At 37.5% G+C, this 22,712-nt stretch overlaps 1 protein-coding gene across 5 annotated transcripts in view; it reads right to left on the bottom strand.

Moving 5' to 3' along the window:
- Window positions 1–22,126, bottom strand: part of dazl (deleted in azoospermia-like) — a 44,348-nt gene extending 22,222 nt beyond the window's left edge. For 4 of the 5 annotated variants that reach the window (XM_039737274.1, XM_039737275.1, XM_039737277.1 and 1 more), the window contains exons 1-6: window positions 21,998–22,126; window positions 18,557–18,685; window positions 18,391–18,482; window positions 9,149–9,200; window positions 4,596–4,662; window positions 4,368–4,498 (exon numbers count right to left, since the gene is read on the bottom strand). In XM_039737274.1, coding sequence (XP_039593208.1) covers window positions 4,368–4,498; window positions 4,596–4,662; window positions 9,149–9,200; window positions 18,391–18,482; window positions 18,557–18,685; window positions 21,998–22,000 — 474 coding nt within the window. In that variant the 5' untranslated portion in view covers window positions 22,001–22,126. Of the gene's footprint in view, window positions 1–4,367; window positions 4,499–4,595; window positions 4,663–9,148; window positions 9,201–18,390; window positions 18,483–18,556; window positions 18,686–20,070; window positions 20,166–21,997 lie in introns of those variants that run through there. The other variant, XM_039737276.1, reaches the window with a different exon arrangement.
- Window positions 22,127–22,712: the final 586 nt, after the last annotated feature.

The following is a 22,712-nucleotide window of genomic DNA, read 5'->3' as shown; positions in this document are numbered from 1 at the left end:
GAGGTGGCAGCTGGGGAGAGGGAAGTCTCCCAAACTCAGATAAGCGGAAGAGGATGGATGTGAATCAAACTGGTCAGCTTTACATTATTTCAAAACTAATGTTGAAACATTAAGGTTTTTTTAATGCAAGTGATCAAATTTTGTTTATGTTTGTAAACAAATCCAAAATTTGAAAATTACTTGGGCTGTTACCTGTACTCAAAACTTAACTGTGTAACAGCATTACATTCTGTACATGACGTGTAGGTTATGATTTGAATAAGGCTCGAGATAGGTTCAGTCCCAGCCTTTTTAAAAAAATATGCTGTAGTGCACCTTTAAATAACTCTGTGGGTGGAGTATTTTTCCCAAAAAAAGTTTTCTGAAAAGCACATAAAAGCAATGGTTTCACACAGAAATCAACAAACACCTGTTGCTGCCACTTCATGTAGAATGCATGGCCAGCTGTCAGGCAGTGTTCACTTGACAGGGGCGGTTGTGGTGCATAGCAATCTGGTTTTTACCCGTTATCATAAGTGGCAGTCCTCACAGGTATACGTTGCCATTGGCGCATTAGCTACATGAACCTCTTCAGCACCACGATCAGCTGGATATTGATCAGCTGACGATCAATCACCTGATACTGGTTCCTTACATTCATTTTAGATCGCTTGTATCAAAATCTTCGAGTTCGACAGGTCAAACGTTGCAATAGGCAAAACGTTGTACACCGAGTACTTTACACATTTGCTGTCAAACCAATGACAACAGATAGCCTTCTAGCAAAGAGTCCAACTAGAACAAAAGCGGATTTTGTCACTGTTTACAGTTGATTACCACGATCAACCCCTCCTTTTGACAAAAGTCGACATCCACCCTGAAGGAGTTTAAGATAATTTTTAAAATTTTGTACTTTACAGAATTAGTGAACTTCAGAACAATTTCCAAGTTGCCCTTTCTTTCTAAAATTCCGGAGAAGATCGTCTTTATACAGCTCCTAATGTTTTAAAATGAAAATGCCATTTTTTGGTATTTCAGTTTGGTGTCAAGACACACCAAAGACTCTGCACATAAGGGTTCTAAATGGTCTCCTATAAATAAGCGACTCTAGGGATATTGCTGTATTGTTATTGTTGGATCTAACTGCAGAATTTGATACAGTTGACCAGGACATTTTTTGCCAGTCTTAAGTATGGGCAATCTTTCCTCGTCCTCTGACCTTATCACATGTGGGGTACCCTCAAGGTTCTATTCTGGAGCCTATTCTATTTTCAGTGCATGTTTCCCTTAGGGATGCATTTTAAATATTCCTTTCCATTGCTATGTAGATGATACACATACTGTATAATTTTTCCATTGAAACATATCAATACAAGTTCTCTTAAAAATCTCCTTTATTAGAATGTCAAGACATTAAAATATGAATGTCACTAAATTTTCTACGTTTAAATGACAGATTGTGTGTTTTGGACCTTCTGATCTTACTTGTGATCCTACAGTTAATCTTCGCTTTGGACAACCCACTGTAAACCCCTTGCAAAAAAGACTTGGGGTGTGATTTTTAATAATGCCCTCAATATTGATAAATTAACTCCACTGTGAAAGCTTGATTCTATCAGCTCAGGGTATTAGCTAAGGTCAAGCTTTCTTTCTGCACATTTTGAAACATTTGTGCATTTGTCTTTACTTGGCTTAACTATTGCAACTCATACATTGGAGTTAATCAGTCAACCCTAGCTCGTCTTCAGCTAGTCCGGACTTCTAACAGGCATAGAAAAACAGAATCACATCACAGCGATCTTATTTTCTCTTCAATGGCTTCCCATTTACTACAGGATTGAGTTTAAAATGTGTTTTCAAGTCACTGAATGGTTTAGCCCCCTTTTATCTTACTGACCTCTTACCTTACTCTCCATCACAAAACAGAGCACAAAAAAAAAAAAACAAAAACACACAAAACAAATATCAGCCATCAAAATGCTGAGCAGCTGCACACTTTAAAAAAGAAACCATTGGATTGCCATCTTGTTTGGTCTAGTACTGACAGCTCAGTAAGCAAGTCTTTAATTGCTGTTCAGCATGAAAGCACTATCCCTCTCTCCTGTCATTCAACTTTTCTGTACCCTCATAAAAAGTATTTCCCTGGGCTCCACCACAACCCTGAAACCCATTCCTCATCTATAGGACAAGGTGGGAACTGCCCATTCTGCTAGGTTTTTAGTGGTACACCAGACCTGCTAAGACAGATTTAAAAGGGATGCAGAAATGATCCCCCAACTTGCATTCTAAGAGACAGTTACTGAACTCCAGTTCATACCAATTTAGGCCTGTACTTAATTTGATAACAGGTATAAATCAGAGTTGAACTGACATTTTTACAATGGCCTCTTCAAACCTAAACTTGCTAAAGGACCCGTTCAGGCCAAACGGAATAAAATTCCACAAATAACTGATTTTATAACTGATTTTGTGACTAATTCCATAATGAAAGGAGAATGCCACTTACAACACAGAAAGGGAAGGTAAAAAGTTGGAATCTTACCAAACTAATTCCCAACACTGTGAAAGGCAAAACTGACAAACATAAGTTAAAACTCCTTTTTCCTACATAGCTATCCTTGAAGCAGGCAGATGCATTACAATAAACTTGTAGTGCTGGGTACCAGCTGAGTGCTACAAATGAGACATGCCTTGCAGAGGCACAAAAGGTTGAAGAAAGTAGTAAACCGCTGTACCAGCATGTGTGGCTTGTAAGGATTTAGGCTCCTTTTATGGCTCACCACCCTGACAAGGATCAAGTGGAATAAGGGTGAGTTAGAAAGAAAAGCAAAAGACCAAGCAGGTAGAAGGTGGACGAGCTTTATTATTTCAGAGGTGTCTAAAGGGAAGCAGCAGTATACCATTTATATTGCAACATTCAGAATCAAAAGCCACTTGACACCTGTTTATTCATCTGGAAAAACAGCTTCTGTGTGGCTTACAAGATTGACACATGATCAAGTAAGGGTCTGCATAATCTGCCCACATTTTTTTTCCTTCATTAAAATTACTTTTCTAAAGGTGGCCTGAATATCTTTAATTACACCTCATTGTTTTAACATTATGTAGCAAAAGAGCAGCAATGCAAGACTGAGACTAATCTTTGGACAAAGCATGTTGGCCAAGTAATTGCTCTTTAACAGTGTAGTGGAAATGGGGTGAAGGGTGGAGAAGGGGTCTGGTTGTTAGTTTTACTAAATACAAAAACAAGCTAACCATTCAAAACTACCAAATGACCAATCATGAAGTGAAATGCAAGAACAGAACAGCATAGCGTACCCCATGCTCCCAACCTCCACCTCCTCTGTAGGTTACCCAGAATAATTCGATTGCCAAATTAGCACAAGTACAAAACAAATTTCAAATGTCAGCTTTTGCTTTAGAATAAGACAGTTTTAAATAAATCTGAATATACAGCCACACTTATCTGATAAGCATCAGATAAGTTCTGATGCTTATAATAAGCACGTTTGCCAGTGGATAGGGTCAGTATGGGCACACTGTTTTGTGGCTACTCAGCCCATTCACTCAAACTGAGATGCACTGTGTGTTCTAGCACCTCTTTCTTTCAGGGAGGCATTACGTTCCTCAGCAATTTCTGCTATAGTAGCTTTTTCCGTTAGGTGTTTTTGGAGAGGCCAAAGAGTAAGGCTATCCGATGGCCTTGACCAAATGTTTGATGCTTCAGAGGGGGAGGGTGTGACCTTCACCAGACTGTCTTAAGCAGAGGTGGAAGGAACAATTTTGATGAACTCCAACTGTGTGTACATGATCTCCCACCAGGAGACAGCACTAGGCAAGTCCATTGAGACGGGATCCCATCACTGTTCTGGAGGACACGTGTATGTGTTAGGGAAACCTCTTTACATGCTTTAAACAGCAAGAGCTACTTTTATAGGATGTGGACATACTGTATATTGTGGTAAATAAGGGTAAAACGGACTAATTTTCAGTTTTAAATGGATCCGGTTTCATTTTTTCATTCATTCTATTCTGTCTGCATTTTTTTTTAGACTAAAAAAAGGGAAATGTGAAGACTTCTATTTGTCTCTTTGCACACTATATTTTACTGTAATACAGCCTAATGTTAAGTTATACAGTGCCTGCTATGAATGGAAACATGAAGCTGTAACTCAAGAGGATGTAAAGTACTTCAACAGTGTATTCAATCAATGCTTTACTGTTAAAGATATACATGACTCAGGACAATGTTAAATTATCACTACCTTTGTTAAAAATAAGGTAGACCCAGGTGGATTTTGGTGGCATAAGTCAAAAAGGGTTAAGATTGTCTATAGCAAAAGAGCATATTTCAGAAAAATAAATCAACTTCCATTTAGAAATAGTACCTGTACATAAGGATTTCCGGTATTATGAATAACTGTAGGTGGGATTATATTGTCTACTTTATGTAAATAATGCATTTGCTGGGGTGGAGAGGTCATCCAATGAGGCGAGCAACCAGGACTAGTACTAGGACCTTGGAAGGCAAAAAGAAAGGACTGTTAGTAATGCAACTAAATATGTTAAAAAAAAAAAAAAAAAAAAACTTTCCTTTATTATAGCAAGCAACTTACAACTGATCCGTGCCTTCATGATAGCAGGTCCAAGTTTCAGTTTCCTTCCTTTAAAAATAATTGGCTGCTAAGGAGAGGGAAGAAAAAAAAAACCCACACACTCAGTTTTGACATTTGACAAAATTTAAAAAACACTGTAGGACTGATGCACTGTAGTGTAGGATTATTTCAGTACTATTCAAATATAAAAAAATAAAATATGAAAGAATTGTGGCAGATTCAGATGCTGCTGCATCAAAATATTCAAAAAATATGGTGGATCTGCTATGCTGGTTTTTATGTGACAAAAGCTAACATTTCAATCCATCTATCATCTAAATCGCTGTATCCCAATTACAGGGTCACGAGGTCTGCCGGAGCCAATCCCAGCCAACACAGGGCGCAAGGCAGGAAACTAACCGGGCAGGCGACGCGACGCACAAGACACACACACACACACACACACAGGACAATTTAGAATCGCCAATGCACCTAACCTGTATGTCTTTGGACTGTGGGAGGAAACTGGAGCACCCAGAGGAAACCCATGCAGACACGGAGAGAACGTAAACTCCATGCAGGGAGGACCCGGGAAGTGAACCCGGGTCTCCTAACTGCGAGGCAGCAGTGCTACCCATTGCAAAACCCTAACATTTCAATTAAACTGGGAATATTTTAAAATCAAACAGGGACAGTACAACAAGACTATGCCACACAATTTATTTTCTTGTCAAGGTGTCATGATCTTGGTGCTATTCATGGCTTAGATTAACTTAAGGGGCATGGTAAAATGTATTTTGGTTTTAAAGTGTAGTGCTTCTTTGTGTATAAAACAGTACATCCATTGTGCATTAAGACTTTTTAGTGCTCGCAATCACTCCTTTTCTCTAACGTGGTCTGTGCACAACCTACCCATGCAAATGCTCACACAGTTCTCCCATTTCAACCAGTGTTCCGTCATACAAGTCAAGAATCTTAAAACAGTTCCTGAGCAGTACCTCTGGCATTTCAAATGCTTGCAAAAACAACAAATACTCACTCGGCGAATCTACATCAACAAAACACATAAGCAATAAAAAGTCTTTATTGCTATCAGTAGCCTCATCAGATTGTAAACTGAAATGCATGACTTAGATTTTTCAATGAGTTGTTCTTCCAAGCCATTTGTAATGCCACTACATCTTGCAATTGTGTTATTTGATAGTGGAATAGCTTTTTGTTTTGAGTTACTATAGTTATCCAGCACAACAGACAGAATGTCAGAGACTGTGGGTTGAATAAGCATCTGTGCTGTTGTGTGTGGATTCTTGCTTTGTACTACTCTGTAGGCAACTCTGTACAAGGAAGAGGCTATTTGTGCTTGGGTATTCACTGACCACTTTTTACAAAGCAACGTTCCTGTCCAGAGGATTTTTGATATTCAAAAATAAAAAAATCAATTTATTTATTAACATAATGGGAGCGTAATGTTCCTATGTGCCTTATTTGTTTGGTCTCATACTGTCAGCCGCCAGAGTTTTCAGACATCGGTCTCTCTCTCTCTTAGACCACAAGGACAGTGAACCTTAGAGCAAGACAGTAACAGATTTCCTAATGAAAACTGTTTTCCAGTCAAACAAACTAGTTGAAATAGATGTCCATAGGGATAACAGACACTGTCAAGAACAGCTCAGATTATTAGGATTATTTAGCCAGTTAAACATGGTATTTATGTTAACATATGCATAACGGCAAAAGAATGCATCATAATGCACCTCAAATTAATGTAACAGTAAGGAACTTAAACACTGATATTAAATTGTCTTTTTTTAAGCAAGTCCACCTGCTCCATCTGAAACACACATGAAGAAACCAAGAGATCTTGGGTGATTTCTTTAAGCAATGGATGCACGGTCTGATCTTTGCTGCTAGAGTGTTACTTCCCTAGAGCTGCAGTCAGTGAAGAGGAATTCTTGGTCTGATGGAAGACATCAAAATCAATATCCATGACAGTCTCTGCTGGTCAAAAATACTGGTGCATGGGTAATCATTGTGAACAGTTTAAATTCCTGACTAAAGTCTGAAAATACAGAAATCGCTGGTCTTCTTGGACAAGAAAATAAGCAAATGCTTGTACACAATAAAGTTAATAGTTTATTCAGCCTCAAAAATAAAGCAAACCTCACCTTAATAAAAGGTGAAACGTCTGTGTGCCTATCTGCTTGCTATGACTGTCATTCCAAAAGATGGTGCATCAAACATTAACACTGCTTTAAACGAATAGCATACCAAATGACGTAGACAAATTGCATGGTGCACTGAAAATATTAATGCTCCAGTATATGTTGCTTATTTTGATTTTAACCTATCTTGCATGAGTAGTAGAGATAGTTTGATTAGTTTGCTTGGAACCACGAATCCTTTAACACACACACACACATCTACCTTAAGACATTTATGTAAGGTTCTCTACAAGATTTTTTGCAATAGTTTATATTTCATTTTTTATTTTACTTAGCATGCTTGCTTTTACTGGAAAAACACATTTTTCATAGTTTACTAGTAGATGTTTTTAAATGTAAGGTTCAAACCAAAAGATAAGCTATTTAAGTTAGATAATATACGTATGATTCTAACAATTTTTCAAAAGCACCAGAATGAATCTCAATTCTATGCCCAAAAATATTACTACTTTATCAAGAATCTTTAAGCAAGCGGGATATTTCACTTATCACAGAATAAGCAGAAGACTTTCCTCTTAGCTACATATTAAAAAAAAAAAAGTTGGGACAGCTTTGTACATACCAGGCATACAGTGCATCCGGAAAGTATTCACAGCGCATGACTTTTTCCACATTTTGTTATGTTTCCCTTATGTTAGCCTTATTCCAAAGTGGATTAAATTCATTTTTTTCTTCAGAATTCTACACACAACACCCCATAATGACATGAAAAAAGTGAGATTTTTGCAAATTTATTAAAAATAAAATTGAGAAAGCACATGTACATAAGTATTCACAGCCTTTGCCATGAAGCTCAAAATTGAGCTCAGGTGCATCCTGTTTCCCCTGATCATCCTTGAGATGTTTCTGCAGCTTAATTGGAGTCCACCTGTGGTAAACTCAGTTGATTGGACATGATTTGGAAAGGCACACACCTGTCTATACAAGGTCCCCCAGTTGACAGTTCATGTCAGAGCACAAACCAAGCATGAAGTCAAAAGAATTGTCTGCAGACCTCCGAGACAGGATTGTCTCTCGGCACAAATCTGGGCAAGGTTACAGAAAAATTTCTGCTGCTTTGAAGGTCCCAATGAGCACAGTGGCCTCCATCATCCGTAAGTGGAAGAAGTTCAAACCACCAGGACTCTTCCTAGAGCTGGCCGGCCATCTAAACTGAGCGATCGGGGGAGAAGGGCCTTAGTCAGGGAGGTGACCAAGAACCCGATGGTCACTCTGTCAGAGCTCCAGAGGTCCTCTGTGGAGAGCAGAGAACCTTTCAGAAGGACAACCATCTCTGCAGCAATCCACCAATCAGGCCTGTATGGTAGAGTGGCCAGACGGAAGCCACTCCTTAAAAAAAGGCACATGGCCGCCCGCCTGGAGTTTGCCAAAAGGCACCTGAAGGATTCTCAGACCATGAGAAACAAAATTCTCTGGTCTGATGAGACAAAGATTGAACTCTTTGGTGTGAATGCCAGGCGTCACATTTGGAGGAAACCAGGCACCGCTCATCACCAGGCCAATACCATCCCTACAGTGAAGTATGGTGGTGGCAGCATCATGCTGTGGGGATGTTTTTCAGCGGCAGGAACTGGGAGACTAGTCAGGATAAAGGGAAAGAGGACTACAGCAATGTACAGAGACATCCTGGATAAAAACCTGCTCCAGAGCGCTCGACCTCAGACTGGGGTTACGGTTCATCTTTCAGCAGGACAAAGACCCTAAGCGCACAGCCAAGATATCAAAGGAGTGGCCTCAGGACAACTCTGTGAATGTCCTTGAGTGGCCCAGCCAGAGCCCAGACTTGAATCCGATTGAACGTCTCTGGAGAGATCTTAAAATGGCTGTGCACCGATGCTTCCCATCCAACCTGATGGAGCTCGAGAGGTGCTGCAAAGAGGAATGGGCGAAACTGGCAAAGGATAGGTGTGCCAAGTTTGTGGCATCATATTCAAAAAGACTTGAGGCTGTAATTGCTGCCAAAGGTGCATCGACAAAGTATTGAGCAAAGGCTGTGAATACTTATGTACATGTGATTTCTCAGTTTTTTTATTTTTAATAAATTTGCAAAAACCTCAAGTAAACTTTTTTCACGTTGTCATTATGGGGTGTTGTGTGTAGAATTCTGAGGAAAAAAATGAATTTAATCCATTTTGGAATAAGGCTGTAACATAAAATGTGGAAACAGTGATGCGCTGCGAATACTTTCCGGATGCTCTGTATTTCACTCCAAAAGGAGAGCTATAGAAAATATTCCAAATTACATATGGGGTAAGGTAGAATAGAATTCAAAAATAGTTCTGAAACAACCTCAGACTAAGAACTTTCATAAAACTGGATTACTTTTCAGATATAAAAATTAACATTACTTACTTCTACTATAGCCTGAATGTCAACTTCCTCTTTGAAAGACACGAATCCATACCTTAAAAAAAAAAAAACATGGCTATGTACAAAAAATTCTGGATTTAGTTTAAAAATCTAAAAAATACCAACTATGACACATTAAAAATTTCCAAAATGTAAAAAAACCTGTATGTATAAAAACAAATACCTGCTTGCAGCTTTGGTTCCAGAACAAAATGCTAAGATCATCATCTGAAATACTTGGGGGATGATTTAGTAATGTCCAAATATTTGCAGGGTTGGGTGGGAGAGCTCAGCCCAGCTAAATGACCCACATGGAGCAGAGCCTGCTTGCTTGTGCTGAAGACCATTATATTCAGACAAAGAACATAATTTATCAAATTAAACAGATAGAGTGGTACCCCTTAAACTGGTAGAAATAAGCCTTTAGCCACAGAGATATTTAAGAATAAGAGACAATATAACAATCACACAAATACCCACAATGCTTTTGCATTAAATGTTTAAAAACACAAAGCTTACTGTTGTATGCTGCTGCATATGGCAATATCACTAAGAGAAGGCTGTTCCCTAAACAATTTGCAAAGAATGGTTGCCAATGCACAAGAAACAATGTGCTCATACACATACACAAAATGAAGTTGAAATTCAAAATTGGGTCTCCAGTTTTAATTGTAAATTTCTCATTTGGAATAGAAACAGATCCCAGACGGCAACCACACACACACTAAATACTCAAAGAGAATGTGTTTGGGGGTTGGGGGACAAACCAGTCGAGTTTAATCGAGCAGAGTTGGCTTCTTTGAGAGGAAACACAAGCCTGTTCCACCATTTGAAACAGTTTTAAACAGCAGTATTAAGAGTGCGGTTTTCAAAAACGTGCAACCAGCACAGCCAGAATGAAGACAAAATCTGAATCACATCAAGAGCACCCATCGATTTCCAAATGTTTCGAATGAGCATCACCATATGAGCCCAGGTCCTGACATCAAGAAGAAACCACACAGACCTTATTCAGAAAAATATTTACAAGTGTGTAACTATTTTTATAGCTACTCATTTACCTGGAAAACAACTTCTGATTCAGAGTGAAGTACAGAATGCCCTCAGAACAACGAGATGCATTATCTCCTACATGTTGCATTTGTACATATAACCATACACAAATATATGTAAGCACAAAGCCAACATGCAAAAATACATACAAACATACAGAACAGGACAACCATGATTAGCTGATGTAAATTGAACTAAATGTGATCGTCTAATTGTATTTTCTTAAATGACTACTTGCCCCTGCCCCTCCCCTAGAACACACATCCATCTTTTTAGGAGCAGCCGCACCACATTCATCGGAAGGAGGCTCACCACTGCTCAATCCATCCTATCCTGGAAGCACTTCAGGGTCAGGCGGAACCACCCTGGACACTCAGCAGTTAATTCCTGAAAGTCCCCAGCGGCCATCATGGAACCAGACAGGGCCCATGCTGCATCCATTACACTGTCCTTTGTGAGGGAGTAATTTGCCCAAAACATCTAAGAAAGTGGTTGCACAACAGCAATAGCTCAATGCATGAACTCCTGAAGAGGAAACATTATGGAAGTATAGCGCAAAAAAGACAAGCCAACAATAACACTAGAATTCCTGAAGCCTACGAAAATATTTATAATGCCGGGTCACCTTAAATTTCCTTGCACCTCTTCATCAGTGTCTGTTTTGCAAATGTGTCAGTCAGAACTGGTAGCGTTAAGCCTACTCACTCATCCCCCACCAAGGCAGATGAGGTCAGACACAACATTCTCACAGCTTAAGTCATTTTATCTGGGATTTAGAGGTCTGTAATCGTATAGGGTACATATTTGAAATATATATTTCAAACTTTTTTCATGTTATATTAAAAATGACAAAATGCTGACGTGACGTATATGTGTGAAGACTTAAGTCCAAATATCAAATAAACACTTTCACAAAAAGGTATAACAAAACAAATGCACTTTTATTCAAGAATATAACCAAAGAAAATGAAACTATTTAATTTACATGTTGCTGTCAATGTGTAAAAACCAAAGCCCAAATATCAATTGATACAAAGTGCAGAGGAAAAACCTACTCTCATAATCAAGCGGTAGCAGGTTCAGTCCTCCCCACATTTACCGTTTTGAGTAGTGAGCAGCTATTGTTACTATTATGTAATAAAAACACACATTTGATTTGAGTCTGTAATAGTTTGGTTATAAAATGTCTTGTAAAAGTTGGGTTTTTTCCCCAGTCACGTTCATGTGGTACAATGAAGTTGCATCTCCCTCTCCCTGTTGGTGGTGTTTATCTTGATTCTTTTCACAAGAGTAGTGATGACCACAGTTGATGCTGTGGTTGATGTCTGGTCAGAACGATCTGTTGTTCCAGCAATCAGATACAATGCCTTGTGACTGCTAGACTATCATGTGGCATGTGCACTTTGTCAACAAAGACAAATGTGCAGAACGCATGAAAAACAGATTTGCTGCGATATTGGACATCTGACAACGTTTTGTTGAGAACCATTTTGAGTTACAACCCAGGGCAACATTAATGTTGATGAGCAACTGTTTCCAACTAAAGGTCCGTTACCCTTTCTTGCAATACATTTCAACCAAGCCTAACAACTCTGGCATAAACTTTTGGACTACAGCAGACTTTGAGACAAAGTGCATTTGCAATGCCTCTCCTTATTTGGGAAAAGATCCCAGTCGTCCCACAGGAGAAAGACAGACTGCAGTCATAAAGCTTATGGAGCTGTTTCTGGTCAAAACCAGAACAGACAATTTCACATCACTTTCACTGGCTAATAGACTGCTGCCCTGCAACAACTCTGCTTGGCACCATATAGTGGGACAGGAACATACACCTGCAGTATGCTAGCATTTCTCCACACTAGTATTTAGATCTGGTAGTGCCATGCTGATGCTGTATGTGCCCAAAAAAAGCAAGTCTGCATTCGGACTGGGCAAGACCAAAAAAAAAAGTACAAATGACAGAGTTTTCAAATAATGACGTTTTCAAGCATGGATGTGTGTGCATGTGCAAGAGAGAGTACGCAAGAGGCAGCCACAGATTTGATGCAATTCAAGTGGTTACTGGAATATAAAAAACACTTTCACAAAGGTATAACGAAACAAGTGTGCTTTTATTCAAGAATAAAACAATAAAAAAAGATTCAAGTGACAACAAGATACCAAGAAGACTTTTTTTTTTACAAGCAGCAAAAATTTACACCAGGTGTTAGACTCAAATAAAATATATGTTCATATATAATAGTAATAGCAGCTCACTACTCAAAACAGTAAATGCAGGGAGGACCTGGGATTGAACCCGCAACGTCTTGATTACAACACAGCAATTCATACCTCTGCACCAGCCAAGCAGACAGGTCTACTTTGTGTCAAATGATATTTCAGCTTTATATTTACACAGACAGCAACATGTCAACTGAACAACTTCTCTTCGGTTATATTCTTGAATAAAAGCACTTGTTTCGTTATACCTTTTGTGAAAGTGTTTGAAATTTGGACTCAGTCGTCACACATTATACACTTCACATCACCATTTTGTCATTACTATAACATGAAAAAAGTATGTTTTAGTTGTGTTCAACATTTCTTGCCACGCATTTTCTGTCATCCTACATTTACACAGATCGAAGATGCCACACACATGAAATGTATGCATTTCAAACAACAATATATTATTTACCCAATACAATTCCAGACACCTAACACCCAGATAAAGACTTCAGCTGTGAGAATTTTGCTTCTGACTTGATTTCAGCTGCCTCAGTGGGGGATGAGTGAGCAGGCTGCTTGTGCTGACTAACATTTGCAAAACAAAGGTGAGGATGAGGAGGTGCCAGGGGATTCAAGGTGGCCAGGCATTACAAATATTTTCGCAGCCTTCAAGGATTCAAAACTGAGCTGCAGTAATGCCCTATATTCACATAGGTCTGCTTTTAAAAAGTTATTTTAGATATTTTTTCCCCCAAACTACAGTGGTACCTCGGTATACGTCCTTAATCCGTTCCAGAACCTTTGACTTATACCAAACAGAACATATACCAAATGAATTTTTCCCATAAGAAATAAAGGGAAAATGATTAATCCGTTCACATGGGGTAAAAAAAAAATCCTGTTATTGGCATATTATACATTGATGGGGTTGTATAAAATAATTTCAACACTGCTTAATACTAAAATACAAAAGCAATTAGATGAAATAAATGAAAACTTAACCTCACTTTTTAATAACGTGTTTTTCACAATTGTAGATACCGTCGTTCTTGGCATACGGTATGCAGCAGCCAAGTCCCAGATATGCATGCCACCTTCACACTTTTCAACAATCAATTCAAATTTACTCAAATACCAGAGTTATTGCGCGTACTGACGCTCATGGGCAGTCGTGGCTTTGTCTCGAGAGAGGTAAACAAAGGTAGCGCACGCTGTTCTAGCACACGAGTTGTGTTCCAAACAAAGGTCGTATACCAAGCAAAATTCTTTGCATCCAAACAGGACATATACCAAGTTGGACTTATTCCAAAGCGAATGTATACCAAGATACCATTGTATAAATAAATCACAATTAATAACCAATCACGCAGACTCTAAGATGCATTATTTTTTAATCCAGCACAGCTGACATTTGATCCAAACAAAGTAACACAGCAAAAAGGGAGATGCTGCTATTGGGAAGCTGGCATTTCTAGAAAGAAACACAGTTTCTACTGCAGTTTACATTCAACACACAATACAGCTCAGGAAAATCCTGATTTTAAAGTTAAGATATGAATAAAAGCATGTCTTAACTAAAAACATGGTTCTGGGCTGCTTGCATCTTTAAAATCGATATGAACAGAATGATGAACATCCAGCCATACTTTTGTTGCTGTAAAAGGGTACTCTGGAAGTACAACATGTGAGTTATCCTGAATGTCGCTTGTGTAAAGGTTTTCTCCCATTTCTTCGCCACATCTTATGTCTCAAACAGTATTTCAGCAGATATTCCAAGATAGTTAAGTACAACATGCAAAAGAATTTACAGCACAGGAATTTTGGAATATGAATCCATACTTACATGGCAGCCTACTGATTAAGACTAGTAGATGGCTTTTGAAAAAATACATTCAATTTTTCCAACAAATTTTAATTAGGTAGCATGTTTTCAATGCTCAAAGCTCTTAAGAATTTGAAATGAATAAACAGATTTACAAGATATGGATGCACATGTATTTTCAGCCCTACCCTCAATGCTTTTATAGATCACTTAAATATGATGCAGGTAAGAACAATGCCAAAAAATGCTCACTGTCAGGTTATTGCCCGTTTAGAACAAAGTGTGAACATATGCCAAAGTCAACAGTACAAAAATGAACTGTTACTAAAATGTTTAACTTGCACTTAATGCTCTGTTGTACAAATATAGAATATTGGCTTTTTACTTGTGTTCTCTTCCAAGGGATACAAATTGGTTATCTCCATCTTTCAGTTCAAACCAGACATGGTTAGTAAGAGCTCCAGAAAGATTGAGCGCATGCCAGGTTCTGCGGCTTTAAGTGTAGGTTTTGCTTTACTAGAAGCTAAGGGGAGGGAGAAAGAAGCAGAGGAGGAAATTGCTTCCTTGGCTAGATGCAGCACTCAGTTCTGCTGGATTTTTCTTACTTCTAATGATGTGGTATAAAATCATAAAATGAAATTTGAGTGTGGGGATTTGTACCAATGAATTACAAATAATATTTTCCAAAATGTAACTTTGCCTTTTTTTCATTAATGACAATAGCAAAAAGCAGACATTTATTTTCCTTTTGTTACCTTAAATGTCCTTTCTGAAGATTCTAAAAGCCGTTTCAATATTGACAAGTTGCACATCAGGTTGGATCTTGCATATTCTACTATTCTCAGGGTCTATTTTAAATTTGTTATGCTTGCTAGTTTCCAGATAGTCAAGAAGTTGTCACTTGCACATCTTGTACTTATTTAACATTTTGCTTTGATTTTGGTTAACTTAGCAAACACTTACCTTTAATGATTTGTTTAAACTTTTTTAAATAAGGGTGCTTGCTCAATAACAGGATGGAAATACGTAAAAATCATTAAAATGCAACATTTCCTAAACTCAGAAGTTTAAATTGAAAGCCAAGGACTCATGGCACCTCACATTATTCAAAAGAGATGTGTAGGGGAAAAATAAATAAATAAATAAAAACGCATCTTCTGGCCTCCAAGGAAAAAACAAACAGCTTGGCATGGGGAAAATGATCATTGCATTCAATGTGTTTAAGCTCAGTTTTGTCCGCTTATGTTTCTATATATCAGGTAGAAACAGGCAATGTGCCAGACTGCACTCTTTGATTATATTACATTTGCACTTGCAGTGAACCCCATTTTTGTGAAGTACAATGTTTTAAGTGTCACAAAAAGTGGTTTAATTTGAAAGGAATAACCTTCACATGTGCCTTTTAAGGGACAGTGCACCAAGGTTATTACAATTAAAAACTAAAATCAAAACTGAAAGCTTCTGAAACTATTAAAACATTTTCATAAACTGAAATAAATTAAAACTGAAATGAAAAACAAACTAAATGAAACTATTAAAGTAGCTGGAAAGACTAACTGAAATAAAATTTACTAAAAATATTTTTAGCTTTCATTTTTGAATTAATATTCTTGCCGTTAGTCTAACCCCTTGTACCTTAACTCTAAGACAGCCATCCACCATGAGCCACCCACATACATTTATCCAGTGAATGGAGGCTGTTATTGGAGGGTGGGTGTTCACATAGCATTTGCAGTGACAGAGCAAGCTGAATAAGGGCACAAACTGCATGAAACAGAAAACGATTTACATGCCGCCTTACTTTACACTTGTTGTATATCAAGATGTAATTCAAACGACTGAAATCAAAATGTGTTAGTCAACAAAACCTTTACTATATGGACAAAAAAAACAAAAAAACGCCTATGAGTAACATTTCAATTTATTTCCCAGGTGACTGCTTTTTGTTTCTAGTAATTCACCAGCCACTTTGCGCAAGAAGTCATTTTTACTTTCTCATATACGAAGTATGGAGAAACTATAGAAATCAAGAAAACATCTGACCTCAAATTTTTGCTGAATCCAAAAATACCATTTTTAAACATAACATAAAGGCAACAAGATAGATGGCTGAAATTCGGCATGTGGTTATTACACCAAAATTGTAGATCTGCATTAACTTTTGGGCCAAATCCATCAACTGGAAGTGGTACGTTACCTGAACACATACTCTTATTCATGCAGCTAGAGTCAGATTTATTCAACTATACTTATTGTTCAATATATTAATTTGATTTGTTGTTGATGGTTCTTTAATTTACATAATATAAAATTAAAACATTGGCTTGTAGATTACTCCTCAAATATCCATCCCCATATCTAAGTATACGAGAAAGTCTAGGGGAGACCACTCCTGGTTTTTGAAAATAAAACTACACCGAATGAGAATGACTAGGTCATCATACAAGATCAGCATATTGTTATTAACCAACCACTTTTGCTTTAAAAAAACTGTTTAATAACAAAGTGATGCAAACTTTGTATAATTGCTAAGTTGGCAACATCTCTACTGAACTACGGGTAGGTAGGCAAAGAGAGTTTGCCAAGTGATGAAAACCAAAACATACTGTGTTTTTGTATTTATTCTATATTTATTAATTTATTTTTTTTAGTTCATATTCACAACTCAAGACACCTATTGTGAAAATAATCCAGTAGCTGAATTATACTTTAAAATATTTGTCCCCCTTTTTTCAATGTTTCTCTCTCTCTCCCTCAAAATAAATAGCTGAAATATCACTCTTTTGTTCTTAACATCAGTCATATCATACATATTGCATACCAGGCATTTTTCCTGCCTTGCAACCAAACCTTAAGGGGTAGGCTCCAGGTTTCCTGCCATCCTACTCTGGATAAACAGGTTTAGATAATGTATATATTGGTCTTAATCTCAGATGCTGTCTGTTTCGTACCCATCCATACTTCTATTACATGCTCTTGCTCTGCTCACCAAGGGTTTACCACTCTTTTACATTGGCTATTCAAGTTTCACCACCCCTAACCGTCACACTATGTTTTTCTTCATTTCCTTCAATACAGCTAGGTGGGGTCTGCACAATGATTCAAGTTTAAGAGTCCTTTACTTCCTAAGCCCCATTATTTTCATGATCACACCTGTCAGAACACATTAGAATGTTTTCTGATTTTTTAATATCTTTTCAGACCTGCATGTGGCAAAATTCCATCTATAAATTGTGTGCCCAAGACACAATCAGAGATCAATATGGCTGATAGAAAATAAAAAGTACAGGAGATTTTTGAATGAAATATTGAAGGCATTCATTACTTTGTCTTGGAGCAGGATATTTTGTGTACTGTAGACATTCAACTGAATTTCATTACAAATCTGCCCACTCTGGGCAATAAACGAAAAAGATAAAAGTTCCAACAGTAAGCGCACTTTTACTCAGCACAAATGGCATACAAAATATTTTAAAAATTACAGAATTGTGTAACAATGCTCATATTCAGTATCTGGTTTTGATTATGCTTGTTTTTATCAGACAAAAACAAAACCAGACAGTAAACCATGTAGTATAAGCTTCCACTAACATTAAACTCCTATTCAAATCAGTTCAGTGTACAGTTCTGTCCTATTGTGACACAAACTACATTCTGTAGGAGCTCCATGTCATAATTACTAAATCAAACTGAAACTAAGGTAAGAATAAAATTAAAAACATCTTTGTGGAATAAACTAAATTATAACTTAAAATTCACAATTAAGGGAAACAAACTAAACTGAATTTCTAAGGTCAGAAAAAATAGAAATAAAAACTAATAAAAAGGCAAAACTAATAACCTTGCAGTGCACAACTCGTAAGAACTTCATGCTTGATAGACAACACAAAAAAAACCCACAAAGCACAAGCGTGCTTATACCAGTCATTTTTAACCCATATTCAAATATGCTTTTCAATATTCTACATTTCTGACTACTTCGACAGCCTACTTCCATACCAGTCACTTCATTGTCAAAGTTTGAGATTGTGTCAATATCTCCCAAACAACAAATAGTTACAAAACTACTGCTCATTTACATTTCTGGCAAATCTGGCACAGTAAAGGAAGGGGAATAATTTTCCTTTGAGTAATTTGCATTAATAAATATGTACACACTTACCCTTTGCAAATGCCACCTCTATATGTAATTATTTTTACTTCATGCACAGTACCGTATCTTGAAAAAAAATCTTTTATTTCATTTTCATCCACCTAAAAAGAAGAAAAGTGAATATTTTGCATTATATACTTTTGAATGAAGTCTTTTCATATTTGCTCTTACATACCTTCATGTCAATTCCACCAACAAAAATTGTATTGGGTGTGATTCTCCCTTCGGGCAGCACATATCCATTTGCCATTTTTGTGCAAGGTGAAGTCTGGGAAGCCTGTTCCACAAACCCGTGCTGATGGAACTAAACATAACACAAACCAAAATATAACAAATCTGTATTACTTAACAGTACATGATCATAAAACCTGAAAACCCACACGTTACTCTTCCAAAATTAACAGCATTTCTACAAAAGCAACCCAAACTTTACTAACAATCAGTAAACCCATTAGTATTGGATCAATATTAAAACTTTTGACTTCAGTACTGGTACCAAAACAGTACTGAAGTAAACAACTTCCACAGCTCTGCCCCTGGCTCCTAGCTGCTTCATCGCCTCCATCCACACCATACTAGCCCCAGACATAGAGCCACCTGGCTCCTATGGTGTCAAAGGCAACCAGAATGACACACTATCCTCCTGTTGCAGCAGGGTTTATCTAAAGCTCAATTTCTTAATTGAGCTTTTTCCCTCTGATTTTCAAGCACACTGATGTATACAGTATGACAAGGTGCTGGGGGCTGGGTCACTTGGCATTTCATATGCACTGATAATTGCAAACTTAACAAGGTGAGGGGATGGGGTTTTCCTGCACACTGACAAAGTCCAGAGTCCCCCTTGCAGTTTAAAGTGCACTAAAAGGTTTATTGTTATAGGCCAAAAAATACACATTTCTAATCTAACAATTTCAGGGTTCATACTATTATGTAAAAGAGTAATTTAAAAGACTAGACAACCATTCAACTGGAAAATGTAACTAATTTAAAAGAATTATACATAACTAATGAGCCATCAATGCAAACGTGTCTAGTGTAGTTTAGATTTAAAAAAAAAAAAACCTCAAAAATATACTAACTGCATATTAGTTCCAAGTTAACACATTTATTTGATAAAACGTTAGATGCAGTATCAACTGGGAATGACATCTTATAGTATACAAAATAAAAACAATTTAAGATTAAGCCAATCTACATTCTTACCAAACTGCCCATGTAAACAAGGTATAAATCCCAAATCATTCTAAAATTTTGTAAATATAAAGGGATTTAAAATATTAGTGATGGGTTCAAGCCTCCTACAACTGTTACTGAATTAAATGGTTTTAAAAGTACATAGCTCGATCGAACCTGAAAATAAGTAGCTTAAATATTTCAACCGTGCCCAAGAAAAAGTTGAAATAAATTAAATTTTCCTAAGTTGCTTGCAATTTCTTTTGCCCTCTTATCTGGACAAGTTCAATAGTTTAGGAAAAACACCTCAAATGTCTAGATTTTAGCAGATCTGGCACTTGGGGTAATTAAATAACTATGTGCACTGCACAGTTAAAATCACGTGCCATCTGTTGTGACCCACTGCAAGCACCTCCACTTTGCCTTGTGCAGGTGTCAAAATTCTGAGGAAAGAATTAGGATGAAATTAAGTGTTACCCATTAAAAACTAAGATGTCACAGAGTTGGTAGTCCTACCTATTAAATCACAGCAAATGCTGGGATTTGAAACGAGGAATCTGCAACTCCACCGCGCTGATGCCACTATGCAATGTCATGGGTTGGAAAACATCACTTCAAAAAGAGTGCAGAAAATTAACATTCAAATTTGCCTGAACAGCATATCTGTGATATGGGAGAAAAAACCCAGATGCAAGGTGTGGAAGATTTCACATGAACAACTGAGCACAAATCTCAGAATTCTAGATCCATGAAGCTGCAGCACCATCCACTTAGATACACAGACATATTAATTTGACCTTATAACTCAAAATTAGCAACTTTACTTTTAAACAAACCTTAACAAAATATCTTAAATCTTTAAATGTTTTAATGCACATCAGCTCCTTGGAATCAAAAAACCATGCTAATCAAATTTTGCATTGGAAATTCTCAAAATAAACATATCTAGTGGGAAACATTTGTACATTTTGGGATAAGAAAAATATTTTTAATGAGCCTCATGTTAAAATGTTGCTGCCTCAATGAAACTCGAAATGAACACCACTTTTCAAACAATGCTTATGGATCCACTATTGTGTCTTACGTAGGATTTCAGATAAGAGTAGTCTTTACATTCACAAATCTACAGTACAATAAAGTCAGCAGAAAGGGTGGGTGTGTGAAGACTTTTTGAATTTACTGTAACCTCCCAGGTATAACATTGAAAGCAAAGTGCAACAAGAAATGTTTAATTAAGAGTTTGAAAAGAGCTTCAGATTCAAAATTGCTTCAAACATGTCTGATTATCTAGGGAAAAAAGCTCGCATTAACAGCAGCCAACAAGTGAAACCATTAATAATGCAGATAGTAGCACTATTTGGCTAACTGGAATCTCAACATTATCTCAGTAGGGGGTGAATATGCCAGAGTCCCCACCTGAGCTACAAGCTTCCTATAACCTTAAATTAAAACGAGCAGGCTAAAAAATAACTGGAAGAACTATGCACAATTGCACGTAGAAATACACTTAATCCATCTTCCAAAACCACTTTTTCTGAGCAGGGCTAAAGGAAGCTGGAGCAAGCATAGCCCTTGGATCGGGAATCAGTCCAACGCATGGTGAACACAAGACACACGCACATATACAGTATACACATAACCTGCTGAAAGGTCTTTAATACTTTCAGCTTCATAATGCCAAGCCATACTGCTGGCAAACATCTAGTTTAAGATTTTTTTTTCCCCTCCAGGTTATCGTAAAGTGCTACATACCGCTTCGATTCCACACAATTTAAAATTTTTAGTTTACTCGCTTTCGCGTCAACAACTCTACCACTTACAATCGAAAAAAAAAACCAAGCTATTTTTACACTATTGAAAGGAACACCTTTCACCCTTTATATGTAAGATCAGTGGAAAACTACAGCAATCAGATCTCTTCCATTTTATCTATACATCACACTGGAAGATAGCCACGGGCCCGCCTCAGGGGAAACCAGAGAGTGCGCATGCGTTCTGCGAGATGAAGACACTTTCCAAACGCAAGATTTGGCGCATTTTTTTTTTTTAACTCGCTATATTCTCGAACTCGAATTAACTATCTCCTCGTACAGAAAAAAGCCAGAGTCTTAAAAAAAAATAATATTAAATTAAATGTTATCTCAATCGGACACATCGTTTTAGATTATAAAACATACATATAAAACACCTATAAGACAAACCGTTTCTTGAAAAGTTTTGTCCGCTGTTTTCAACACCATTCCGGAAACTTTTGCAAACAAATAACACAAAAAGTGACAACTTGATAAACCTTCCAGGACAGATGGATATCCCAAAAGTGACATACCTGTTCATAACCATCTCAGCTATTTTGACTGCCTGCTATTAACTACGCTGTCGGATGCCACAAAGGCAAAAAAACGGAACGAGTTTAGTACTGACTTGTAATGATTTGTCGACTTACCATGCTTTCTTTATAAAACCAAATAAAACCTGAGAATTAAATGTTTTCTTTCAAACGTTAAAAATGAACACCCCCGCTAAACAGAACACAAAAATGCACCCCCACAATACACCCGCGACAAGTGCGCGGAGTCTCGTGCCTTTAAATAAACTCCAGAAGAGGCGGGTCCGATCACTTGAGTGACGGAAGAAGGAGGAGTTTAAACGCCGATTTTTCCGGCTGTTATTGGGAAGGGACGTGTAGCTGTACGTACAAGACTGAATCGGCGTTGCAAGATACACAGGATTTTCGCCAGATTTGGCTAATTTTAAAACCGTTCAGAGGGTAAAAATATAGATATGGTGGGGTGAGTTCTTTGGGCTGTTTTGCAAATACATTGTCAAGCCCGTATCGCTATCTCAACCTCTAAAGCCCCTACACCCCAGCGTGTTTGAAACACTTAACAGCGACAGTACCCCAGTTTTTCGACGCTACATACGTTACTCTAGAAATTTGAAATTACATACTCATTACTCTAGAAAGACCTTGGTGGAAGCTCTTCGATACATACATACACTATTTCGCTAAAAGCATAAAGGAGGATCAACTCAAGCCACCAAAATGCTTCGATTAAATGTCGATTATTATGGTGAAATGGGAAAATGCGTCATTCATTGGGCTGGCGTTTTATAAGTTTGTTATAGTCAAAACACATGATTCATGAAGTACAGCAGCA

The sequence above is a fragment of the Polypterus senegalus genome, chromosome 15 (genome assembly GCF_016835505.1).
Source record: "Polypterus senegalus isolate Bchr_013 chromosome 15, ASM1683550v1, whole genome shotgun sequence".
Taxonomy (NCBI): Eukaryota; Metazoa; Chordata; class Cladistia; order Polypteriformes; family Polypteridae; genus Polypterus; species Polypterus senegalus.
This window is presented reverse-complemented; position numbering and strand designations above follow the sequence as displayed.